The sequence below is a fragment of the Monodelphis domestica genome, chromosome 5, assembly GCF_027887165.1.
Source record: "Monodelphis domestica isolate mMonDom1 chromosome 5, mMonDom1.pri, whole genome shotgun sequence".
NCBI lineage: Eukaryota > Metazoa > Chordata > Mammalia > Didelphimorphia > Didelphidae > Monodelphis > Monodelphis domestica.
In genome coordinates, this window is record NC_077231.1 from 117,976,453 (window position 1) to 118,002,476 (window position 26,024).

Consider the following 26,024-nt stretch of genomic DNA (forward strand, 5'->3'; position numbering starts at 1 on the left):
GGTATGCATGAGCAGGACCCAGAAAGCATCTCCTATTTTGCTAAACTATTGTGAAAGAAGTATTTCTCAATGTATGGGTTTTATGCAAAGATCCATTTTGACCAGAGTAGAGATTTGGGGGGCAAGTTTCACTCAATGAAACGCTAACTTTGACTGCCATAAGGAATACCATTTCACAAAACCCATATCCTGAATATTTTGACTGTACTTTACTGAACATCCTAAGAACCCAAAGACCAGAACAGTAATCTCAGAGTGAATCTGTAGCATTTCTAGTACATGTATGTATAAGACTCTATGAGCAATTGTGCCAGAGGGTTTATACCATGTTGGGTGAAGGCCATACCTACTTATTAGCTTGTGCTTTGGTATGTTAGAGGATGCAAATACTCACAACCTGCATTATCTCTAGACTGAGAATTAGCTATCAATTGACTGTCTTTAGCTAAAAGACCTCTGAGAAAACAAAAGATAGTATGATGCCCAACTTCCATGCTCAAGAAACATACAAATTAGCAGATCAATGGAAGGTACTCCAAACATTGTGTCACTTGTTTACAAAATAGCCTCAGAGCCTGGTGGGGTTCCTATAAAAACAATTCATCAGAACCATTTACTGTCCACAGGAGAGTTAGACTCAATGAAGAGTAAGTAGAAATATGTTATGGACATTTATCCCATTGGATTCTAAATAAAAGACTGCCCTCCAGTTGTAAAGATTGTGAGAAACAGGTTCTGATTTAGAAAGTGACACTTCCAATAGGTCGTGACCAGACACATGTAAAACCCAGTGGAATTGTGCATTGGAGATGGGAGGGGGTTTGAGGAAAGAGAGGGAAAGAGCATGAGTCTTGTAACCATGGAAAAATGCTCTAAATTCATCAAATAAAATAAAATAAAAAGAAAGTGACGTTTCCAGTGAAGAAAACATTTTACTGAACCTAACAGGATCCAGTTTTGACAACAGGGAAAGAATGAACCCAGATCTAGTACTTTTCTTGCCTAAAATTTCAGCCAGTCAGACTCACAGGGCAAAAAGTCACCCTACAGAACCTAGTAATAATGATAACCAACCCAGATCCTTCACAAATTCATATTTATGAATGCAAGACCATAGCCATGATAAGAAATAAAATTAGCCCAGATCATCCACTAATTCAGGTGTAGGGGCAAATAGATAAGACAAGTCACAAGAGAGCTACTGTAGATATATCTGACATATGTCCAGATTAACGTATGATGTTCCAAGCAAAACTGGGGAATTGGTTAAACCAGCAGCCACATAGTAATGCTAATCTTTATTCATGTAGTGTGTGTTTTGCATGTAACTGCATGATGTATCTGTTAATTACCATGTGCCCTGAATTATTTTATTGTTTTGTTATTTGTATTATCTACCAGTGCTATTACAAGTACAATAGTTCCATTTAACCTGTGTCACGTGGCTGGTTTTTTGCATATATACTGCAAACAAAAATCTATCCCAGAGGGAGAAGATTTTCCTAACAGTATCCATTAGAAAGGGCGCTGGAAAAGATAGAGGATCACCCTGTAGCTTAATTAGAGGACAAAGGCCATGCAAAGCAGGGGTGGGTGGGAGCACACAGAGACACACATGTATATATATCTCTATATACACATATGCATATAAGTAAGTATATATTCTTATCTACCAATCTGAAGTAGAGCAGTGACCCATAGTCCAATCCCACTGCTGATCAGCACAGAAGCTTTGACCTTCTCCATTTCCACCTGGGCCAGCTTGCCCCTTCCCTGGAAGCCTTTTGATCCCTTGCTTCCAAGGCTCACCATACTGATGTTGGACTTAGTTGGCTTTAGTCATCCTGCAATTTAGAACTCCTAAACTCAAGCAATCCACCAAAGTTGGCCTCTCCATTTCAAGGACTCCAGTCTGCCACTAAGACTGCAAATGGGAAATGCTTTTTGGTTAAGGGTTCTCCAGAAAGTATTTTTACCTTCATGGGGGTGAAGCAATCTAAAAGGTGTTTAGAGTGCCTTATGTTTCTGTGTTTGGGTTCCAGTGAAACCTTTGATCTCAAGAATTTTATGTAGAGAGTGAAATAAAGACTGCTCCATACTCAATACCTATGTTTTCTATTAAACACTATATAGGACTAGAGGATGCTGTTGCCTGTTTGAGGAGACCCCAAGGGCTCCACTTAAGATTTCTTAAGCTTTTTCCCAGGCTAAAAACTCCAGAATGGGGGTAAAGAGCCAAAAATCAATAATACTTCCTTTGGAGTTAGCCCCCCAGATGAGAGCTGAGTCTGTGTGGACCTAGGGTCTTTGAGGGCCCTTGGGATGCACAGAAGTCACTCTGGGCTGTTTTTCTGCAAAGTTTTCTCTTTTCTTTCCTTCTTAGAGACTCTGATTACTGCAGATCCCCTTCCCTTAGGAGTTCAAGAGTATTTTTTAAAAAGGCTTCTATGCTACCAAAACAGAGGTCTTGGCTCCTCAGGATTGGCTACACAGATGTGTGTGTGTGTGCCTGGACTAAAAAAAACAACAAAAAACAACCCAAAAAAAACCATTTTATAGAGATCCCCTGCAGATACAACCTTTCTGCAAGCAGTTAGAATTTCTTAAGGTGGAATGAAACTAATTTGAACTTTCAGAGACTAAACACAATAGAGTGTAATTTTAGAAAGCAAAGAAGCAACAGAAATATTAATATACCTGCTATCAAAGATATTTCCCAAAGGAACAAACTAACAGGAATTATAAAAATTAAAATATATTTACCACCCTTAGAAAAGGGACAGGCATAAAAGATTTAAATGACCTTGCATTGGGGGTGATTTCTTCAGGGTTTTTAAATTTTTTATTTATAAGCAGCAATGGGTAACAGGGTTGGCTCAGACTATCAGCCCCATCCTGCTGACCTTTCTAATTTCTATCTCTTTCCCCATTGTCAAAACTGGGTCCTGTTAGGTTCAGTAAAATGTCTTCTTCACTGGAAACATCACTTTCTTTTTATTTTATTTTATTTGATGAATTTAGAGCATTTTCCCATGGTTGCAAGATGCATGTTCTTTCCCTCTCCTCTCTCAAACCCCCTCCCATCTCCGATGCACAATTCCACAGGGTTTTACATGTGTCTTTGGTCAAGACATATAAACTCAAGACAAAAGGCTCTGAAATTTCTTCCTACTTACAAAGTATGGACTATCCTCTGACAACACAGATAGAAAACTCTTTAAAAAACATATCTGTCACCTTTTGATCAGAAATATCTCAAATAGGCATATATCCTGAAGAGATAAGAGGCTAGAATTTATATGTACATATTCATAGCAGCATTTTGTGTGTGTGTGTGTGATATCAATGAACACCTACCAGCTGGGAGAATGGTTAAATAAAAATGGTTTATATGTATAATGGAATGTTACTGGGTCATAGGAAATGATGATATGGAAAGATTCAAGGAAACTTAACAAGAACTCCGAACTGATGCAGAGTAAAGTTAGCAGGACTAGGAGAGCAATTTCAACACTGACTACAAAATTGGGTAGCTAGGTGGCACAATGAATAGAGATCCAGGCGTGGAGGAGGATCTAGGTTCAAATATGACCTCAAACACTTCCTAATTGTATGACTCTATAAAAGTCACTTACCCCTGTTTGCTTAGCCCTTGCCTTTCTGTCCTACAGTTGTTAATAAGACAGAAATTAAAGGTTATTTTTTTAACTGACTACAAAATTGTAAAGAAAAATAACTCTGAAGGACTTGATCAACTCTGACCCTGTAAGATGGAGGATGAAACATGCTTTCTACCTTTTGCCAGGGAGGTGAATGGATTTAAGATAACAGAATGGGACATAACATTTGCAGACATAGCCAAGATGTAAACTATTTGTGTTACTATTCTAACTTATTATGAGAAGGGCTGTTTTTATTTTTATTTTTTAATTGAGAAATAGGAGTTAGGTGGAGGGGTAGGACTAGAGCAGTGATGGTGAACCTTTTAGAGATCATGTGCAGTGCCTTGTCCAACCCTTACCCCACACAGGAGAGGGAGAAAGCTCTCCTGGTGGGTTGTTGGACAAAGGGATGAGAGAAATAAGGAATTTCCTCAACCCAGGGAGAGAGGGGGAGGGAAGTAAATGTTCCCATTGAGCTACTGGACAGAGGAGTGGGTGATGTGAAAAAAATGTCATCAGGCATGGTGGAGAGGGCAAAGGAATCAGCTTTGTCCAAGTCCCTCTGGCTTTCTAGTAACAAACTCTGGCTAGTGATGGAGGGCATGTCCACAGAGTGCTCTGCATGACCTCTTTGGCTCATGTGCCATAGGTTTGCCAGCATGGGACTAGAGTTAATAATGCCTTCCAAAAAAGGGAGAAAAATAAAGAAAAGTGTCAATAATTTAAAATGTACAGAAGGTGGTTTAAAAGGACATACATTTATAATTGCTTCTGGAACTAGGATGATGACTTACTTTAAAAAATGAATATTTGATTCTCCTTTTTTCTGTTTTTCTTTGTATAAGGAAATGTTCAGGTTTGTTGCTGTATATAATATTCAGAATAAAAAAAAAACACATCTAACATGTTTAGAAATTGGAAAGAATCTCTCCTGTTCTGTCCCTTGCCACTGCTTTCTAACACCTGTTCTCTAGGAGTTGTATTGCTCCTTTGACATTTCCCCTCTACTTGACCTGCTGGACTGTAATAATCCACAGAATCCCAATATATCTCAAGAGTATCTTGGAGGCCATCCACAGAACCACCTCTCCACATTCAATGCTCCAGCCAAAATCAGCCAACCTTTTCCCTCCTAGAGCAACAGCAATGTCCCCCTACTTCCTCCCTCTCCCCACCACACACATCCCTGGGAAGGGGAGGAAGGGAGGAGGAGTCAAGTAGCATCCTCAAGAAAGAAAAGCACAGGTCAGATCATCTGTAAATTTCAAGAATCAAACAAACACACAGGACTAGGCACAAGTTACACATCAAACTCTTTCAAAGCAGTCTCAATAAACTGGTGCTGCCCTACAGTTGTAGGAAGCCAGCTTCTAATAATAATTAAATGTTCTAACTCTGGCCCAAATAAAGAAATGGAGGCAGTTAAAGCCCAGCTCTAGTTTTGTGGGTCAAATCTGGCCTCTGGCCTCCCTCCCTCTTCCCCATTTTCCTAGAATTTTAAATTCTAGGAAATAAAATGTTGTTTCTTAACTTCAATCTTGCAGAGGACAGATAACAGACTGGAAATGTATTCAAATAATTTCTAGTTCAGAGTAGTTTTATAATCATGCCAATAGATATGTCCAATGGGAAGCCTTACATTAATTTGCAGGTATCATTTCCCTTGCATCTGAAATGTTTTTCCTGGGTTTTTTTTTGGGGGGGTGGAGGGGGTGAATGGAGTGATAGTGAAAAATGAGAAGAGATGTGAGAACAATTGATGGAGGAGAGGATATTGATGGTCTCAGGTGGAGGAAATTGCTACAGTCTGGAAAATAGTTGAAGAATTTAAAGCGACAGAAACAGCTTTCTACATTTATGGGAACATGGTTTTTCCTGAATTCTTGTAAGGAGAGCAACAAAGCCTTTGATCTTGGGGATTAGCTCCAGATGATTCTCTTCCTAGATCTCTTTTTATCTAATGTGGATGCCTACCTTTGTTCATCTTTCCTATCCACGAACTTCTACTCTTGCACTACCCACGACTTCCCTGGGAAAAAGTTAACTCTTGTTTACTTTCCTAATTCCCTTGGCCCCTCAGCTTCTTATCGGGCTGCTTTGGAAGGGAGACGTCCGTGCAAGCTACGGAGCTTCCCAGAGGAGTGTGAGCGCCAAGCTGGCTCCCTATCCCAAGTTCCGAGCCCCTTCGCCTCCCTTCCCAGCCAACTCTGGCAAGCAACTTTCACACCCTTTAAGTTTTCTGACTTCCGCTGCCCAACTTGGCGAGGGTACCACACGGAGCAGGAGGAACAGATCGTACAGTTACGAGGCAGATTGAATGGGACCAGCCTCCTTCCCGAGGTCTCCGCTACCTCCGCCAGTCGGTGAAACTAGGAAGAACAGGACCCTAACCGCGAGAATAGCTGAGCTCGCCTAACTTCATTAACTTCCAGTTTGTATTTGTATTTTTGACTTTTCATTTATCAGACGCTGGCTTGAGGATGTTGCTCCCTTCAGAACCCTCCTCCCCCAGTCCCCTCTCCACCCCGATACCTCGCGATCGCACAAGTCCCATTCTTCTGTTTTGCAAATCCCCAGGATTTCGGTAGCCCCAAGAGATGTCTGGCAGAACTGCGCCTGGACTACCTTAAAACAAAGCGCCCAAGCCCGGCGAGCCAGCCTCCGCGGGGTGGCTCCCAACTCCACAGCCAATGAGTCCCCTCCTCTGTTTAAATAGATTTGCAATGTCAATCATTTTCTCCTTCTTCAGCCTCCCTTCCACCGCCATATTGGGCAACTAAAAAAAAGTGCTCTTCTTTACGGGGTGTCTTTTTATATTCCTCCCTCTTACCCCTTTCCCAGTCTCTTCTTACACCACGACTTTGACATCAGCTAGGTGTTTTTGTTTTGTTTTTTGTTTCCTCCGCGGCTCCGTTTGGGAAACCCACAGGCTCGTACCGGCTTGGTCTTGGACTAGCTTTTCCAATTTCCCCCTTCCCCTCCCCTCCCCTCCCCATTTCTCCTTCCCCCCCTCCCTCTCTCTCCCTCCCTTCCTCGGTTCGTCCCTCCCTCCCTCTCTCCCTTACACTTGATCTGCTGGGAGACTTTTCTGCTGGCTCTCCCGGGCTTCCCCCTGCCCCCTCCCCCAAACCCAACACTGATCCTAAAGCTTGTGTAATTATTGGTGGTTGTTTGTTTCTCTTGGCCCCGAACGGGAATCGCGGGACCTATATAAAAGGGGCTACGTGTTCGGATTTTTTGTTGTTGTCGTTTCTAAAAGTTGAGTGGAGACGAGGGAGGACGATGTCAAACGTGCGTATTTCTGATGGGAGCCCGACCCTCGAGCGGATGGAAGGCAGGCCGGCGGAGTACCCCAAACCCTCAGCTTGCCGCAACCTCTTCGGCCCAGTGAACCATGAAGATTTAACGCAGGACTTAAAGAAGCATTGCAGGGACATCGAGGAGGATTGCCAGCGCAAGTGGAACTTTGACTTTCGGAATCACAAGCCCTTGGAGGGGAGTTATGAGTGGCAACCTGTGGAGAAAGACAGTTTGCCCGAGTTTTATTTCAGGCCCCCGCGGAACCCCAAAGGGGGATGCCAGGGTCCCGTCCAGGAGAACGGGGATCTTAACGGAGTGCGCCCAGCGGGGTTTTTTATTGCTTCTCAGGGAATCTCAGAGGACACCCACTTAAGAGATCAAAAAACTGAGGGTGCATCCGAAAGCCAGACGAGTTTGGCAGACCAGTGCACAGAGAGGAGGAAACGACCGGCCACGGATGGTAATCGCTCCTTTAAAATTAAAATAAAACAAACCCCTCCCTTGTTTACTCGGTCTGTCTGGGCCACTCCTTGACTTTACTGGAGGTCCGTCCCCGAAGTTGTGTCTAGAGAACACCAGCGCAGTTCTTGGCTTTTCCATCGGGAGCTGAAAGCTATTAACCTTATGCTCCGGTGCTATCTATCATCTAACTAGTTATCATTTCATTTGAAGTTAAAGGCTACTAATTGGGAGTTTCTTGCCAGTCAGTGTAAAAATTTATCTGTAAACTTAACTCTTAAAACCCACCACCTCCATAAAACACCTGTCCCCTCCCCCAGTCTGCCTTCACAAGGTATAGGTGTGACCCAAACTATTATCTTGAAGCTAGGATGTTCCTAAATATCCCTGTGAAAGATTGCGCTATATTATCCCTAGCTAGGTACTGGGGACCTGGGAGGAGGTCTTTGTTAATTGCAACAATATTTTCAGGACTTTAAGACAATCGTCGATTGACCCAGGATTGTGGGTGGTGGTAGTATTCTTCTTCCCTCCCTCCCCTTCCCCTCTTGGCTAACTTTTGTTAGCTAATGCTTTTAATAAAATTTGTTGCTTGTCTTCCCTCCCTCCCCTCCGCAATCTTCCCTGCTAGATGTCTCACCTCAAAACAAAAGAGCCAACATTAAAGAAGAAGAGGTTTCAGACACTTCTCCCAATGCTAGTTCAGTGGAGCAGACGCCCAAGAAGCCCAGTCTCAGAAGACATCAAACGTAAACTACTTAGGTGGGTTGCTGAGCTAGGGTTCAGAAATGAAACCAAACTGCCCTGCTGGAACTGGTAGTCTGTGCAAACTCCAACACATTTTATTTATGAGTCGACTTATGGATAAGAAGTTTGCTAGTTTGTTAAGGGTATTTGGGGCTCCCTCCCGCCACCCCCACCTCCTCTCCCCCAGCCCCATACACTTTGTGAGGTTGAAAGAATAGGAATGGAGTGGGGGAAAGGGGTCGCCGAGTTTCATCAGGTTTTCTCCATCTGACAGACCTTTACTTTAGACAAATTAAGCAGTTACTCCAGAGTGAAGGGTAGCATCCTGGATGAGGACTTCTTATCCTGGTGAAAGGGACTTACATGAGCCCTCACAAAAACTTAAGTGGAAGATGAGAATTTTGTCAGCCCTATTCCCAGCCCCAGGAAAGGAGTTTTAAAGTCTTATCATTTTCAGTGGTTTCAAATAAAGACATTGTGTAGACCCAGAAGGAAAAAGGGGAAATAAATGGTTGCATCTTTTCATCTGGGAATAAACTAAGCACCAGTGACTCAAGGAAGAAGTTAGAAATGTGGATGAAGTGGCATGTGCAACTCATTTATTTTGATTCTTTTAGTGTCACACCACTTCACTGGGTTTTTGGAGGGTGAGGGAAACCTATTTATGCAAAAGAACACAAAGAATCATTACAAGTTAACCCACAAAGTTTTTCTGTGTTTCTGAAGTGCTGCAAAGTAACAGTTAATGAATTCTGTCCCCCTGTAAGCAATCTGGAATATGTCAGCATGTATATGCAAATTGTGCTAGAACAACTCACTATTTGGGAATTTGAAGGGGAAAAGGAATAATAAATATCAGGGCTAGCTAAGGCTCTGTCTACCTAGTACTAGGGGAGTGGAGATTTTCAGTAATATGCTGAATCTGCTCAGTTCAGATAGATTGAATAATTCAGTGCCCAGAGCTTGGAGGGGGGGGGGGGACTGAATTCATTTTTTAGGTCTGCTAATTCTACTAGTCATTGAAAATTGCTTATGAATAGAGATTGAGTCTTATTTCTCCCTATACATGATAGATGCACAATAAACATTGATTCAATGTTAAATGAATCTATGCAACATGGAGATATAGGACACTTTAAAAACAGAGGGAGTGTTTTTATTTAAAAAACAAACCTGGAAAAGTCACTCCAATAATTTGTAGACAAATTAAATTCATATAACCTTTACACAATGCAAAACGCCCACTTTCAGGGCTTTTTGACAAATGGCTTTATAGAACTTCTTTATATAGTGGAGAAAATTAGGTGAAAATTTTTGACTAATTCACCAGATGTCAATACTTGCAGTGCTACCAGGTCTCTGCCATGTGTCTTATATATCAGATCCTGATAAATTTTTGATCTTGTCTTATTCGGCCAAGCAGGATTTCCCAAATTCAAAGAATCCTTAGAAATGTTCATTTGGACTTTGGCAACTTAAAAAAAAAAAGAACTGTATATATAGATATAGATATACATATATGTATGTGTGTATATATATATCCATCATAAGAAATAAGTTTGAACTTTAAAACATTTCCCTCTATCACCTTAAGAGATGGCCTTAAAATATTGCAGAGGGTCATATTTAACTGCATGAAATAGGTGGAAGGGCCACAACTATAATTTCATATAGTTTTCATGTATTTACTTACACTACATATATTTTGCATCCTGTTACTTTGTGTGTGTGTGTTGAGCCACTAACCATATGAACAATTCTCAATATTCCCCCCTTCCAATGTAGATCAACAACTCATCTCTGTAAGTTAGTCTTATGAAGAGTTGTCTGGAGTACTGAGAATTTCAGTAATATACACAACAGAATTTAAACCCTGATCTTTGTGATTCCCAGGTCTACTATATCATGCTTCTTCTCATTCTGTTCCTCCTCATTCTATTCTTAGGCATATTTCAAACAAAGGTGAGGTTTTTCTTTTTGTTTTTGTTTTACACCCTCATGATTTGTTTTGTCTCTCTGTATCTCTCTCTTCTTTTCTTCCCTCTCCCCTGCCATCAATCCAGATCCCCTAAAGTAGACCTTCATAGCATGGGAGGTGGGCTGGGTGGTGGTGGGATAAAATGCACAATTGAGGTTAAGCTAAATTAGCATTGCTACTTAAAATCTTTACAGGTTTCAGTTTGGAAGATTGAATGACCAAAGAGATCACTCATCTATCTGTCATTATTAGCTTGTGTATATAATCCATCCACTTCAGGCAATTGAGTAAGCAAGACAGGGAGAGGATAATTTTTTACCAAGTGCAGTGATTTATTATGCTGCTCTTAGAATTAGTTGTATCAATGCCCTTGATGCTCTTTTTCCCCCTGATCTTTTGTTTTGCAGAATTAAGAATGTGTCCTTGTTCACTGGATATACCGGAGCGTGATGAAACAAGGAAGATATAAATTAAAATTTAAGAATACATATCGATGACTTTATGGAATGGATATCCTATATAAGCACTGAAAAGTACCAACACAATAACACTAAAATTGTAGGCACTCTCAAAAGATGTGCCTCTAAAAGCATTGGATGTAGCATCATGCAATTAGGTTTTTCCTTATTTGCTTCATTGTACTACCTGTGTATATAGTTTTTATCTTTTATGTAGCACATAAACTTTGGGAAGGGGGGGCAGTAGGGTGGGTTAAGATATGAAGAAAATGGAAAACTTGCTTCAAATTATATAGCAAGAATATAAATGACTTGCATGAAAAGAAGCAACCTTGGGTTGGGGGTGGTGGTTAAGCTTTTTCTTTAAAGATGTAATATCCCTTTCAGTGAGATCTGATATTTCTTTTTTTTTTAATTGCAACAATTAAAACAGTCAACAGTTGATTACTGTTTATTATATTATACTTATTAAGAATCAGGAACTCTGGTGTGTCCATTATGTTAGAGCAAAGGCTTTTTTCAAAGGAGGGTTATAAAATGGAAACCTCTTTAAAGTGAAGTAATTATCCAGTTAATTAAGGCTTAAGCAAACAATCCACAGAATTCAGTTAAAAAAATTGGGTTCTGAATGATCAGAATTGGCAATCTGTATTTATCAGATAAACCAGAAAATTGTCTATGCAGTCCCTTCATTTTGTGCTTGTAAACAAAGCTTAAATAATGCTCTTTGGGTATTTAAAAAAAAAAGAATCTTGAGATTCAAGATAAAAAATAATGGAATGCATTTTAATTTTAAATTTCTCATTCTCTCCTGGCTATTTTACCCAGAGGAATGTGATGTGTTTGAGGGAAGGGGAAAATGGGATCTGAGTGGTTGCTGGTGGAAGAGGGAAATGGATACTGCATCTTTAAACAGTATTTCTACAATTGCTGTATGTGTAAGAAACATTTTTAAAAGTGTACCTGTGTACATAACTCTGTAAAGACACTGAGAAAATTATACTAACTTATTTATGTTAAAAAAGATTTTTTTTAAAATCTAGAAGATATAAAAGCCAAAGTGGCATGTTTTGTGCATTTGTAAATGCTCTGATGGGTAGGCTTTAGGGATTTTTTTTCTTCTGTTAAATAATATGGCTGTGCTTAAAGAATTGCCTACTGAGCCAAGTATAACTTTTTTGTAATGTGTAATTGTTCCCTATCAATCAATCAATCAATAAAACTGCCATAGCTATTAAATGAGTTGTACCGATGTGGTTGCTCCTTGGAGCTATTACACCTGATACTGCAATGGCCTTAATAACACACACCTTGAATCAGCAAAGGATCTACAACATACAGGGCCAGATTTGAATAAATGTTATATTGATCAGAATACACTTGTCTTTATTTTCCATTTAGTTATAGAGACCGCGCAGTTTTAGAGCTGGAAAAACAACTTAGAAGTCACATGATGCAATTTTTATTTTGCAGATCAGGAAGTGGGCCCACATAAGAGATTTGTCCAAAGTCATACAGGTACTAAAGAATAAAACTTAAGATTTTTCTCCAGGGCCTCTGATGCCAAATCCAGTGTTCTTTTCCTTACTGCCATATAGCCAAGATCTCTGAAATAAAATAAGCTCCTGGAATCATATAAACAAACAGAGTCCAAGTTAGGATTTCTGATAATCTTCTATAAGTCAAAAGATTGATGGGTGTAAATTTCATAACATCTATTTTGGCTGTCCAGAGATGCAGGGTATAAGAGACTGATCCATTAATAGAAAAGCTCTTTGTTGGAAATTTGGTAAAAATCTTAGTAGTATTAATATTTTCCCATGTAATTCCTATCTTGATCATTTTTCTGTCATAATACTTTCAAAGTTTAACCACCTCCATAAATACAATCCTTCCTTTTTCAACCCTTCCCCAATTCGTAGAAGTGAAATGCATTCTGAAAATATGCATTTGACTGTAGTAATTAAAATTTAACTCAACAAACATTAAGTGCCTACCTACTACATGAAAGATCTGGGCTTAATAAAGTTGGACTTCTGACTAGCTTTGGGATCCTGGAAGTGCCTTCAGGCAACTTTCTAGGACTCATCAATTAAATCTGTACCCAATGTCGGTGTGTGGGAGGGCCTCATGTTAAAAAAAAAAAAACAACTCCTTTCATACTTGCCCAAGGACAAGGCACTGTGTTAAGTATTGAGTCTAACTCAAGAGAAAGAGGGCTTACCTCTATAGAAAAGATTTATGCTAAATATTTGGAAGGACTTCCTTTTGAGTGAGAGATCAAGACACTACAACATTTGGGTGGAGGTTGTCACCTTCTCTAGAGATTAATAAAAAAAAAAAAACCTCATCACACTCTCCCTAGAATGATCTAGTAGGCATAGTTCATAAAAGATGTCCTCTCAAAATACCTTTTGAATTTAGGATTTGGTTTATTACCTAGGAAGATTTAAATTGCAAATCCTTGTGAAATTTTGAATCCTGACCCTGTTTATTTATCCTTTGTTCCATTGACCAGTACTATGAAGCAGAAACAGGAATTAAAGCACTGAAATTGATCAGGTGATTCAAATTCTAATCCTAATTTTACAATCACTAACCATCTGTTCCCTCTCTAGGCCTCAGTCTCCTCATATTTAAAATGAAGGGACTGGAATAGATCTCTAAAGCCTCCTCCAACTTTAAAATTTTAGGCCTCTCTGAACAAAACTGTCAACAGCAGGTAGTTCATCATTCTTCCCCTCCTTTTTATTTACACCACCTAGAGAGCTGAATGTTAATCCTCATATAAAGTTTTCAAAGCCCTAAAAATCATAGTATTCTTTTTTTAAAATTTAATAGGACTTAAAAGAAATTTCTTAATTTTATTTAAAATTTATTTTAAAAAGTTATTCTTCTTGGGAGAATCTGATTTTCTTATCTTTAATTTTGTCCCATTAAACTTTTACAGCATATAAGAATCTGCTCAGACTGGTCCCATTTCCCCCTCTGGACAGCCAAATTATATTTATCCTTTAAGGCCAAAGTCAAGTTCTACAGTATCTACCTCCTCCATTTGGAAACATGCTTCATCTATCTCATTGGAACTCTTTTCTTTATTTTAAACTAATAGGAGGTAACCTCCCTTTCTCTTAACACACAATTAAGTGCTGAGCACAGAAAAGGTAATAAATACTTAGTACAAACCGGGGTTTTCTGAACTGGGACAAGTTTCTTATTTTTTAAATTAGCAAAGAATTCTGCACATTTTATAAAACTTGGTTAATAACTAAACTACTGTATAATGCACCAAAGCATTTTAGACCTTGAAAGGACCTTAAAGAACATCTAGTCCACCAATATTTTATATATGAGAAAACTGAGGCCCAGAGAGTGTGTAAAGATTTGCCTACGATCATATCTCTAGTTAGTGGCAAAGTAGAACTTGAAAGTCCAAAAATCAGACTCCTTTACTGTAATTAAAATGAAATTCTGTTTAGGTGAACTGATTGGGCCTTAGAGAAAACACCCGGTTCCTTGCTATTGACATCAGTATGGATGATTAGATGGTGGGGTTGATCTGTGAGATAATAAAACTTTTTATTGAAAAGAAAAATCCTTTAATTTCAACTATATCTATGTATATAAAATTTAAACTCTTAATTCAAACACAACTGAAAAAAGGAAAACATCTTTTCCCATACCAAGTAGTTTATAATTCAATTTGACAGCACACTCTTAAAGAAAAAGCAGTTTTAAGTTTAAAATCACAATTTAAACTTTAGCCTTAAATCAACTCATAAAACTGATATTTATATTTTATGTACCTTATTTTGCTGAGAGATCCCGTAATATGCTTCAGGACTCTTGCCTCCATTTAAATAACAGACGGTTTATACAAGTATTTCTAAATCTCATACAGTAAGGTTTTAAAAAATTCTACCAAATCTATGCCCTACCAGCACTTTAGAGGAGTGATAGCCCGGGAAATGAAGGGGCGAGGAGTTTGCAGTAGTGCCTAAGGCTCAAAGTTCTTGCGTCAATGCAAGCTAGATAACTCGAGGATTTGGGGTGATCGAACGCTGAGAAATGGGTGCTAGCTGTGCCAGTCAAGTTTACTGGAACATAACGCCAAGAGCTGCTTCCCCATTTACGCGCCTGTACCAAGAATTCGAATTTAAAATCCGCCCGGCCGGCTAACTGTCGGCTGCTTTTCCCCGGGCTGCAGCAAGTAACCCGTGAGCGACCTCCCCGGAGCCTGCTGCGGACATCGCTCGGGTCAATGGTGGCTGACATCTTTTCTTTCCTTGCAGTGATACCGGCCACTAGTGCATTCGACTCTTATAATTGGTCATCCCTAAGGTTCGGAGGACTGCCAGTGGAACGTAGCAGCTACGGCAAATTGGGCGAGTGACAACATAAAATCACTCTTTTAGCTGAGCGCCCCTCCAACCAACTGCCTTGGTGCCCCCTAGAACCCAACCTTCTTCTCCCCTTGCGTCTTTATTACTCCAGGGACTCAAGTCTGTAAGGCAAGCCCCACGACAATTGCACTACAAAGGCCAAGGAAATAAAGCCTTGTCGTCGTCTGTAGATGCTTTCGGGGTTTATATTTTTCGTTTAGAAACACCCCCTGCCCAGCTCTTTTCTGGATATAAGAAACAAAATGCAACTTTGATAGCCCGAACCGAAAACCAGTAAAAACTTCCTCCCCTTCACTCCCCACCAAAGATTATGGAGAGAAAAATGGGGAGAGAATCCCTAAGAATGAACCGATCTTCTAGGGCAAGCTGTTTACTCCCACCCCTCATCCCGGGCTCCAATGATCCTTAGCCCGCGCATTTCGAAAGGATTTAAAGCTCGCTCAGCTCGTAGGAGGACACGGGGAGAAGACGCCGCTCCCAGATCGGGAAAAGAAGTGATTATTTGCTGAAGAACCCCACGGAAAGAGGGTGGGGAGCGCGAAAAGTCGGGATTTAGGCGGGTCTGGAGAGATAAACTGAGAGGAAACCCTGGCTGGGGGTGGGGTGGAGGATGGAGGGGGCACTACGGAGAGGTAGTTATTCTGGCCAGGATGCGACCGCGGCGTAACCCTCCCAGAAATGAACATTACGGGCAACTGAGGGAAGACTTCATTGCCTAATCGTTCCTCGCTTTTACTTGCAGGCTGGCTTCTTAAACCTTTGTCATAAAAGATTTAAAAAAAAATTCTTCAGGGTAAGTAATTAGCTTTTAAAAGAACGGATTGAAACAAAATTAAAGGCAGCTACAAGATCCACCTGAACCACGCCCTGTCTCCGGTCAACTGGCCAAAAAAGAAAAAAATATTCGGGAGGGGGGCAAAGAACCCCTCTCCTCCCAGGCCCGAGGATCCTGGGGGTGACTGGTAAACGGGTAAAGACCTTTTTATAGATGCCATCCAATTGCCATAGGGAAGGACTAGTAATGATTCTGGGATGTTTGGGCAAACCGGGTAGTAAGTGGGGGCATTCATATGTACGTCTATGTACATTTACCCATATATTAATGTACGTATGTGAATACAAACGTGTGCGTACACGTAAGAATTAGAAAGTGCAATAATAAAGTCGACGGAGGTTCGAAGTCTTTCCTCGAGTCTCAAAAGAAATGCAAATAAAAGGCAGAGGAAAACAACTCGGAGCGAGTGCAACCATGGATTGCATCATTGTAACCTCTCCACCTCAGGAAAGTGTAGCAACTATCATGGCGCTGGGTTGGGGATGCGTCCTTGCTTTTCCTTCTTTTCCTTAAAAAAAAAAAAAAGCCTCAGAAACAAGTCTCCCTAGGCCGTTTTGCAAGTTTTTTTTTTTTTTTTTATGCTTACAAACGCTTTTTTTGGCGGGGTGGGGTGGGGTGCTGGTGCTCAGGGTAGGGAGGAGGGAAGAAGGGGGGGTGTGGTTATTTATTTTTCTCCGTCCTCCTTCCCCGAACCTCGGTGGTGCTAGTGAACTCGATCGGCATTGGCTGATTTCAGTGACCCCCGGAGCAGCGTACAGTTTCAGATTTAAGGTGGTTTCGGGAGACTTTGCAACCTGGGTTGAAACCTCTCTTAGGCTCTGCAATATAAAAGAAAACCCTAACTCTGTGGCGGCGTTTTAGCCTAGCCTTTCCTTGCCTTTCCTTCCCTTCCCTTCCTCAAGTTCCTCCTCCCTACGTGTCACTCTCTTTCTCCTACCACTTACCATCTTCTTTCTCATTGGCCGTTTCTTGCAGTTTGAATTTTTTAATTTTTTTAATGTGTGTGTGTGTGTAGGGGGGGGGGGGGGGGAAGTAGCAAGTACATTAGGAGGCTGTAATGTACCGAGAGCATGTGATGAAAGCGACGTCAGCAGCCGATATCTATAGGGTGTTTGCGTGGTGGTTTTGAGGAAGTAGGCGGAGGCAAAGTCGAGGCTTCCTGTCTGAATTTCTCCTTTTCCAAAATGTGGTTGATAATGAGTGGGGGTTGGGGAGGATGCACGTATGTAGTGATAGTACGCACGAGAAAACGAGCAGAGATGTAGTAGAATCATGCTAAGAAATGCGGCGCAAACCTCTTAGGAGTCGAACTATATGTAGTATATTTCCTGGTTTAGGGCAAGAATGCATTTAGGCTCCCATTTCTCCTTCCATCCCTTCTTTAAAATCAGATGATTTAGAACTGAAAGGGAGCCTGGAGGTCGTGTAGTCCAACACCTCCTTTCTCCCTTTGTTTTAACAGATAGTGAAAAAAAATGAGGTCAAAGACAATACATTAATTGCCGAAGGTGACACAGGTTAGAGATCTGAACCTCTTGCTCCAAATTTTAAGTTTTTTTAAATTCAGTTTAATTCTACAAGCGATGGTTAAGAACCTGTTATATACAGGGTAGGATGGAGCAGCAAAGTAGCACAAGTGGGATAGAGCACCAGGCCCAGAGAGGGAGGAGCTGGGTTCAAATGTGACCTCAGACACTTCCTAGCCCTGTGACTCTGGGCAAGTCACTTAACCCTATTGCCTAGCTTTTACAACTATTCTGTCTTGGAGACAATAAAAAACCCCAAATAAACAAAAAATCAAGGCAATATGTGAGACTGTAATGATACAAAGGCACAAATGAAACAGTCCCAGCTGAAGAAATAAAAAAATCTAGCCACACTGCAATCATACAAACCCACAAGAAATTACACACAAAACAATCAAAGGAGAAATTTTCTCTATAAATGTTACACAGCCTTCAAGGAATGTACATTCTAAAGGAAGATCTAACACCTATCCCTAACCTTTTGTACTGTGTCTGACAAATGGGAGATGGTTTATGTTTGTTGATCAATGCATGATACTTGTATAGGAAGTGATGTTGGGGAAGGGGTTCGGAGCTGGGAGCAGAACTCTTGAGCTGGATTTTGAGGGGATCGAGGAGTATAAGAGATGGAGGAGAAAAGGGAACCCATTCTGGACAGGTGGAGAGGGGGGTGGGATGGAATGTTTAGTTTGTGGAACAGCAGGCATGCCAATTTGTCAGAAAAATGGAATATGAAGGGGAATGATGTGAAACAAATGTGGACAGGTAGAATGGAGCCAGATTGTGAATAGGGATAAATTCCACAGAAAGGAGTAGGTATCTTATTCATGGAGGCAGTAGAGAAGTTGAGAAAGTTGGGGAGAAAACGAAAAATTTTAAGCAAGGGGAGTGCCTTAGTCAGATCTGTGCTGTAGATTGTCAGCATGGACAGCATATTGGAGAGGAGAGAGTTTGGAGGTAGAGAGACCTATTAGGAGTCAATTTACAGTAATTGAGAAAGATAAGCTGTGGTGGTAGGATTGATAAAACCAGGCAACTAGATGGAATAGAAGGATGAGTCAGAAATTTTGAATTGGGATGATTGGAAGAATGATAGTGTCCTTAACAGGGAAGAGGGAAATTAGGGGAAGGGACAGGTATTGAGGGAAAGATAATCCTCTTTGGATATGTGGAGTTTGAGATGCTTATGAGTTATCCAGGAGAAGGTGCCTGGCAGGCAGTTGGTGGCATGAAAATGAAGCATGGAAGAGAAATGAGGCCTAGATATATGTGAATCTGGAAGTTATCTGCAAAGAAGATATTTGAAACCCTGGGAACTGACTAGATCACTAAGAGAGAATAGAGAAACCAGAGAGTTTGAGGTTTGTGTGGAGTTAGAGGAAGGATGTAGATAATGATCCTGAAAAAGCACACTGAGGAATAAGGTCAGACAGGTAGGAGGAGAACTAAAAGAGAGCAGTGGCACAAAAGCTAAGGAAGGAGTAACTAGGAAGATACTAGTGCGAGTTCTTTGTCTACTATCTGATTACTTTTAGGTCAAAAGATTAGAGACTAACAGAAGGCCACTGGATGTTGCATTTAAGAGATAGCAATATAGTATAATAATTAGATTTATATAACACTTTAAGGGTTACAAGATACTTTATACTATATATATGTATATATATATATATATATATATATATGTTTTATCTCATTTAGTCCTCACAATAACCCTATGACGTATGTGCTATTATTATGACTTTTACAGAAGGGGTAACTGAGGCTCAGAAAGGTTAAGCAATATACATCAGAAAGCTAAGTAATTATCTGTGCAGAACTTAAACTTAGGGCCTCCTAATACAAGTCTAGCACTGTATCCACTGTCCCACCTAGCTGTTCTCCTTTGAAGAAAGCAGTTCAGATGAGTGGCAAAGTCACAAACTAGTTTGCAGAGTTGAGAAATTTGTAGAAGGTAGAGAAGTAAGAGACAGCTTTTCTAGGAGTTTGCCTTCTCCTTGTGCCTTGTCTAGAGTACAGAGGAAGTAGAAGGATTTTTCTGCCCTCTTCCTGTGGCTATGACAACTTGTAACAGATCAACTTGAAAAATAAGAGATGCAGATTATCAGATAGAAATGTGAGAAAAAGTTAGTCTTGGCAGTCAGGAGTTCAAATGCAGAGAGGTATAGCTCCAGGGTATCCAACTGAGTAAAGTTGTGTCAGAGATGTCCAGGGAGAGCTTTGTAAAGACAGAAAAGAGACAGGACATTGGTATTCTCCAGTGCTGGAGGTAGAAGTTGCCTTCATTGATGTATTCTTTATATCTGTTTCTCTCTACTATTGTACTCTATGGGTTTGCCTACTCTTTCCACAGATACTGCATGATTTTGTGAGAGTACACACCTGGTTAATTGTGTCAACTGGAAAACTCTTAAAGGTGAATGCACCAGTAGGGGTTCACGAGATATAGTTTTAGGAGTACCCATAGAATACCTTGACTTTGGGATTATCTTCTGCAGAGGCACCTAACCATCAAGTTTGTGTTGGGAATCACTTCAGAAAGGGGATACTATGGTTGACAAATACTTCATGTAATCCCAATTTAAATTACTCCTCTCATAGAGACTATGGATATTTAAATATGTCTTTGAAAGAGAATGGGATCTTGAAGTATTATACTTTGACTCTTGTAGGTTTAATTGTCATTCTGGAGAAAATTAAGATTCTGTTAACTATCAGGACTGAAGAGAGATGGAGAGAACTTTCCTGAGGGATTAAGTTACCTCTTATCTGGTGAAGATAATTTATGAGAATTTTTTTTAAACCCTCACCTTCTATCTTGGAAGTGTCTGAGGCCAGATTTGAACCTAGGACCTCCCATCTCTAGACCTGGCTCTCAATCCACTGAGCCACCCAGCTGCCCCCACAAAGAGAATTCTTGAGAAGACTTTTACTGCTGTCATCAGAGAAATGAATGGTGGGACTGTGTTTCCAGAAAAGAGAAGAATTTGAAAGTAGTAATATCTTGGGTTGTGTCCTTTTTCACTGTGATAAATTATTGAAATATCTAATTTGTTTTGGTATTATTTTTGTTACACAACTAGTTAATGGTATAGTATTTAATTACATGAAATAAACTGAGGTGGAGCTATAGAGCTAGTTAACCGAACAACTAGACTAATATTACAATTTTAGTAATTTATGAGTAAATATCAGTAAGACAGTATGGTATACTAGAGAACTGGTCTTGGAGTAAAAAAAACACCTGACTTCATGTCATACTTCTTCCACAAACTGGCTGTGTGACATAGTGCAAGTTACTTAAACTCAGCACTTGGAGCAACTCTATTATTTAAGGGGCAGAGGAGGTAGGAAGATGGCATTTCCTTATTTGGGAGTTCCCTCTATCAGTGAATTCACAGGCCTAGTTCCTATCCTTATTCTATAAGATAATGTCAGAATGTACCCCCTTGATTGCATTAGAACCTCTGATGAGGATTAATAAGGTAATATACATCAAGAAGGAGTTTAAAGAGAGAAGTGACTACCCTCAAATAAGCTATAAATGGTGTGTTCTTTTCAAATCCTGCAATTCTTCAAATGTGATATAGCAATCCATCACTCTTCAAGGAGATAGAGGCAACTTTATTTTCAGTGCTTGCCCATAATGAGTAATGCACAAATCTCAATCTCTTGGCAAGCCTTATATCGGGAAATTTTTGAAGAAACTACCACCTGCTAGGCAACCAATAGTGGACTCAGGGTTCCCCAGCTCCTGAGACTCATGACGTTACTACTTTCTCTTTGGGCAAGTAACTTCTTATCTGCAAGCCTCAGATTCCTTATTTATAAGATAGCATTGGACTTGGTGACCTCTAAGCTCCCTTTTTGTTTTAAATCTATGATCCTCTGGTCTCTTATTGACTCTTGGGTTAGGCGTAATGTTTATGGGATTTTCCTGATGCAGCCTCTCTCTTTTCAACCACAACATGGAGAAGGGGGGCCAGGCCTTATTATTTTCCTAATCCTTAGAGATTAGCTTTTCCTTAAAAAGTGGCAAAGACTTCTTTAGAATGGAATTGGCCCTGCTTCTTGATGCAACTTGGTGGAGATTCCTAATGTCCTAAAATTATAAAAACTTCTAGCACTGGGTATTTGGGAACAGTCTAGGCCTTTCTGTCTCGGCAGATTTTTGAAGACTACCTGTTTCATCACATCCTGCACCATGTCTTGCTTTGATGGCTAGGTGAGTTTTCATATGAGGACGAAGTAGACTGTGCTCATATCCACTGTATCCTTTGCTATAGTAAGGCATATTAAAGCTCCTTTTGTTAACTTCTATTGACTTTTGAATGCCTCATGTTGTACCAACTTAAACTGAGGCTACTAGCATTCAGATCTGCCTTGAACTCTCTGTTACATTTTAGGAAATGTAATGAGGCAGGGAGAAAAGAAAGAAATTTCCTGTTGCTAGTCTTCCTCCTCCTTTTATTTCTTTTCTACCTTAGTGGAAGTCCAAGGGAGAACCAGTATTGGCTATAATCCAACAGAGGTCAGTCAGCTCAAAGGAGATCAGACCCATTTCTTCTTGCTTCTTTTGATCAGCAAAGTGGGTGACTTTTTCTGGCTCAGTGACTAGTCCTTTTTGGTTTCTCTCACAAGTCATAGATATGTACCAAGACCAACTAAGGAGCCATGTTGAATGAATAAATGAAAAATTATTAAATGCTTAATATGAACCAATCATTGTACTAAGCATTGAGGACATACATAAAATAACAAAGGCAGTCGTTGCCCTAGAGACGATTACATTCTCTCTCTCTCTTTTTTTTAAACAGGATGCAAATACCTTTTACTGAAGTAAAAATGCATATTTATTTTAGCTACATTGAGATTAAATAGAAAGAATTAACAAATAGAAAGTCTTTATTTAATTGTTCTTTTATATTACTGTCATTTGAGAAGATTACATTCTAATGGAGGAGACTTTATACTTAGGGGAGAGTATTGGCCAGGGAAAAGAGTTTTGGTTTACAAAGTTTCTGGGATTGGTTGGAGCCTTAAGGGTGTAGATTGACACACCCCATCAAAGAATAACGACAGAATTAATTTCATTATAGTTCATGGGTCCAGAAGAAAAGGGGAAAGGAAAGAAGAGATACATATGACAGCTACCAGCAAGGTTTGTAGAGAAGGAAAAGGAAGAGAAAGGAGAGAAGTGACATATGATGATTGGCACTCTCCAGAAGTAGGGGTTGGGAGAAGCAATCACCAATCAGAAGAGTGAGGTCACAGGGTAGAAATTCTTTTGGGGTGTAATCTTTAGTGTGTGTGTGAGTGGGGAAGGAGCCAATGTATATATCCTCTGGGAGTCAAAGTGCATGTGCTAAGTAAGCTTCATGGAAGAGGTGCTCCAGCCTAGAGGTCAAGGCAGTCTCCTAATAAATTAAATAAAAATGGGAATGTTTGTAGGCAACAGGAAAGTATCTAGTGGATAAACAGAGATCAAAGATTAGAGAAAACAAAGTCCTAGAGGAAATGAGAAAGGAATGGATCACTACCACAAATTGGTCTTGGTTTAAAGTAGAATACGCATTTGTTAATTGCCTACTGTGTACCAGGGACTGTGGTCCCTTCAGAGATATCTAATTTGATCTGCACAACTGGGGAGTAGGAACTATTTTTCCCATTTTATAGTTGAAACTCATGCAGACAGAGGTTAAGTGACTTATTCAAAGTCACACATGTCTAGTAAGTATCTGAGGCTGGATTTGAATTCAGCTCTTTATGTCTCCAAGCCTAGCATCCTCTAGTTCCCTTTCTATGACAAGGAGAAAGTCACCATTTCTGTCAGACACTATAGAAAAATGGAAAAAATAAGGCATGATGTTAAGTAGCTTTGAAGTATCGAAGCAGATAAAGGGAGTTGATTGAGGATTGCCTATGTTATCTTGGAAAAGTATGAAGTGAGGATCTCTGTGTAAAGGAGAGGGTTGGAGGAATGGTGGTGTAAGTAGTTTGGTGACAGAAGAGAAGATTTGGAACAGTTGTGGGCTATTCAATAGTCAATTAGAGATGGTGGGATCATAGATATAGAGCAGAAATAGCACTTAGATATCATTTAGACCAACCACATTTTATAGATGCAGAAACAGACTAAGAATGTTGAATTGACTTGTCCAAGGTCACTTGAGAAGTGTCAAAGTCAAATTTCCAATTGTTTTGGGGTATGAGTTGAACTAAATGACTACTGAGGTTCTTCTCAACTCTAAAAAATAATGATTCTGTGATTTTGATTTTTTCCCCAAATCTATTATGAACTTGAAATATAGATTCCTTAGAATCACCTATCTATACAAAATGGCACAATGAAAATCACAGAGCTTATGAGAAGAATGGGGTTAGTGGCACAAAATGCTCAAAAACTTTATTAAATAGTTTCCAGCCCAATGATTAGTACCCTTACCATATTTCTCCCCATTCTTGTCTATCTTCTATTTAGCTGTGAAAGTGGTGTTCCTTTAAATTTTTTTAAAATTTTCATTAAATATTTTCTAATTATGTGTAAATTTTTAACAATCATTTTTTAAACTAAAAAATATTTTGAAATATTTTGAAACCCTTACCTTCTACCCTAGTATCAATTCTCCCTCGCTCCCTCGCTCCCTCGCTCCCTTGCTCCCTCCCTTCCTCCCTTCCTCCCTTCCTCCCTTCCTTCCTTCCTTCCTTCCTTTCCTAAGGGTCAGTTCCAAGGCAGAAGAGTGGTAAAGGCTAAGCAATTAGGGTTAAGTGACTTGCCCAGGGTCACAGGCCTGGCTCTGTATCCACTGAACCACCTTGCTGTGAGCAATCATTTAAAAAAATTTTTTTTAAGTTCTTCTCCTTCTTTGAGACCATGAAAAACATTTCCATATGAGCCATGTTGCAAAAGAAAACACAAACAAAATAAAACAATTAAGATAAAGAAAATAAAGAGTACTCTTCAGCTTGCATTCAGATTTATCATGTCTTTCTCTGGAGGTGAAGAGCATTTTGTCTTGGATCATTTTCTCTATCAGACTAGCTAAGTCTTTCACAGTTCATCATTCTTACAATATTGCTGTTATTATGTACAGTGATGTCCTGATTCTATTCATTTTACTTTGCATAAATTCATGTCTTCCCAATTCTTTTCTGAAACCAACCTGCTCCTCGTTTCTTATATATAGTACAATAGTACTCCATCATAATCATATGTTATAGCCTGTTTAGCCATTTCCCTTTCAGGTTTTAATTTTTTAATTACATTTTTAAATTAAAAAAATTTTCCCCATGGTTACATGATTATTGTTGTCTCCTTCCCAGAGTTGACAAGCAATTCCACTGATATACTATCACTCAAAATCCATTTCCACACTATTAATTTTTGTAATAAAGTCATTTCCTAATTGTTGGCTAAATTTATCTAGGTCTGAGATGAATAAAATGAGGTCCCCCTCTAATTTAGTTTTACTATCAATTTTCTCCTGTAATTCGTTTAACTTTTCCTTTTAGAATTTGCATGATATGGAATTTTGTGCATTTGTGTTTAGTATTAATATTATGTCTATGGTTCATTTTTAGCAAGATGTAGTTTCCCTGCTTAGTCTTTTTAATTAGGTCTATTTTTGCTTTTGCTTTGTTTAAGATCAAGATTGCTACTCCTACCTTTTTTACTTCAGCTGAAACATCATAGACTCTCTTCTAACCACCCCTTCCATTTTTTTAACTCTTTGTGTGTCTCTTTCAAAGTTGTTTCTTTTAAACAACATGTTGCATTCTGGTTTTTAATCCATTTTGCTATCCACTTGTGTTTTATTGGTGAGTTCATCTCATTCACATTCACAGTTGTGATTACTAACTGTATTTTCCTCTAATCTGTTTTCTTCTGTTTGTCCTTCTCTTTATGAATCCTGGTTCTCTCTAAAGTCTGCTTTGCTTCTGACCACTGCTTTCTTTTACTTGGCCCCTCTCTTATCACCCCCCTCCTTTTTCTTATCTCCTTCCCTTCCTACTTCCCTGTTGGGTAAAATAGATTACTGTTACCAATCAACTACACACACACACACACACACACACTCACACATACACTTCCCCCTTGGGGGACCAATTTAGATGAGTGAGGTTCAATCATTCATTGCTTCCCTGCCCCCCATTTCTCCTCCACTGTAAAAACTCTTGAGTCTTTTTTATGTGAAATAATTTCCCCCATTCTTCTCCCTACTCCCAGAGCATCCTTCTTTCTCACCTATCCACTTTTTAAACATCATCCTAGCATAATCAATTCACTCCTACACCCTCATTCTATGTAAAATCCTTTTAATTATCCGAATAATGATAAAGTTCTTAGAAGACACATAGATCATATTCCTATAAAGAAAGGCAAACAGTTTAACTTTGTTGAATCCTTTTTATTTCTCTTTCAAACTTATTTTTTTATACTTCTCTGGAGTTTTATGTTAGTCAGATTTTGTGTTCAGTTCTGATCTTTTCATCAAGAATGCTTGAAAATCCTCTATTTCATTAAATATTTCTTTCTACTTAAAAGATACTTAACTTTTTTTGATAGATTAGGTTAGCTGTAATCTCAGGTCTTCTGCCTTCTAACATAATATTTCAAGCCCTCTTCTGTTTTATGGTGATAGCTACTAACTCTTGC

General features: G+C 39.6%; 2 protein-coding genes and 1 long non-coding RNA gene across 7 annotated transcripts in view; 2 read left to right on the forward strand and 1 right to left on the reverse strand.

The window, feature by feature from the left end:
- The window catches only part of GPR19 (G protein-coupled receptor 19), a 65,105-nt gene extending 58,483 nt beyond the window's left edge, over positions 1-6,622 (reverse strand). Inside the window, exon 1 of one of the 3 annotated variants that reach the window (XM_056799164.1) lies at positions 6,493-6,622. The gene's annotated coding sequence lies outside the window, so the exon portion shown is untranslated. Of the gene's footprint in view, positions 1-6,194; positions 6,298-6,492 lie in introns of those variants that run through there. The other 2 variants (XM_056799163.1, XM_056799160.1) reach the window with 2 other exon arrangements.
- CDKN1B (cyclin dependent kinase inhibitor 1B) lies at positions 6,614-11,979 on the forward strand. 3 transcript variants are annotated; one of them, XM_007503492.3, is made up of 3 exons: positions 6,614-7,422; positions 8,053-8,183; positions 10,554-11,843. In XM_007503492.3, the coding sequence occupies exons 1-2, from the start codon at positions 6,945-6,947 to the stop codon at positions 8,172-8,174; spliced, it is 600 nt and encodes a 199-aa protein (XP_007503554.1). In that variant the 5' UTR covers positions 6,614-6,944; the 3' UTR covers positions 8,175-8,183; positions 10,554-11,843. The 3 variants fall into 3 exon arrangements, with proteins under 3 accessions (XP_007503554.1, XP_007503555.1, NP_001265866.1); XM_007503493.3 differs by lacking the exon at positions 8,053-8,183 and having other exon boundaries at positions 10,554-11,979; NM_001278937.1 differs by lacking the exon at positions 10,554-11,843 and having other exon boundaries at positions 6,945-7,422; positions 8,053-8,174.
- Positions 11,980-15,375: 3,396 nt separating this feature from the next.
- On the forward strand, positions 15,376-16,190 carry LOC107650098 (uncharacterized). Its single transcript, XR_001624869.2, has 2 exons — positions 15,376-15,535; positions 15,750-16,190. It is a non-coding gene; the product is annotated as an uncharacterized LOC107650098 (long non-coding RNA).
- The last annotated feature ends 9,834 nt before the right edge of the window (positions 16,191-26,024 follow it).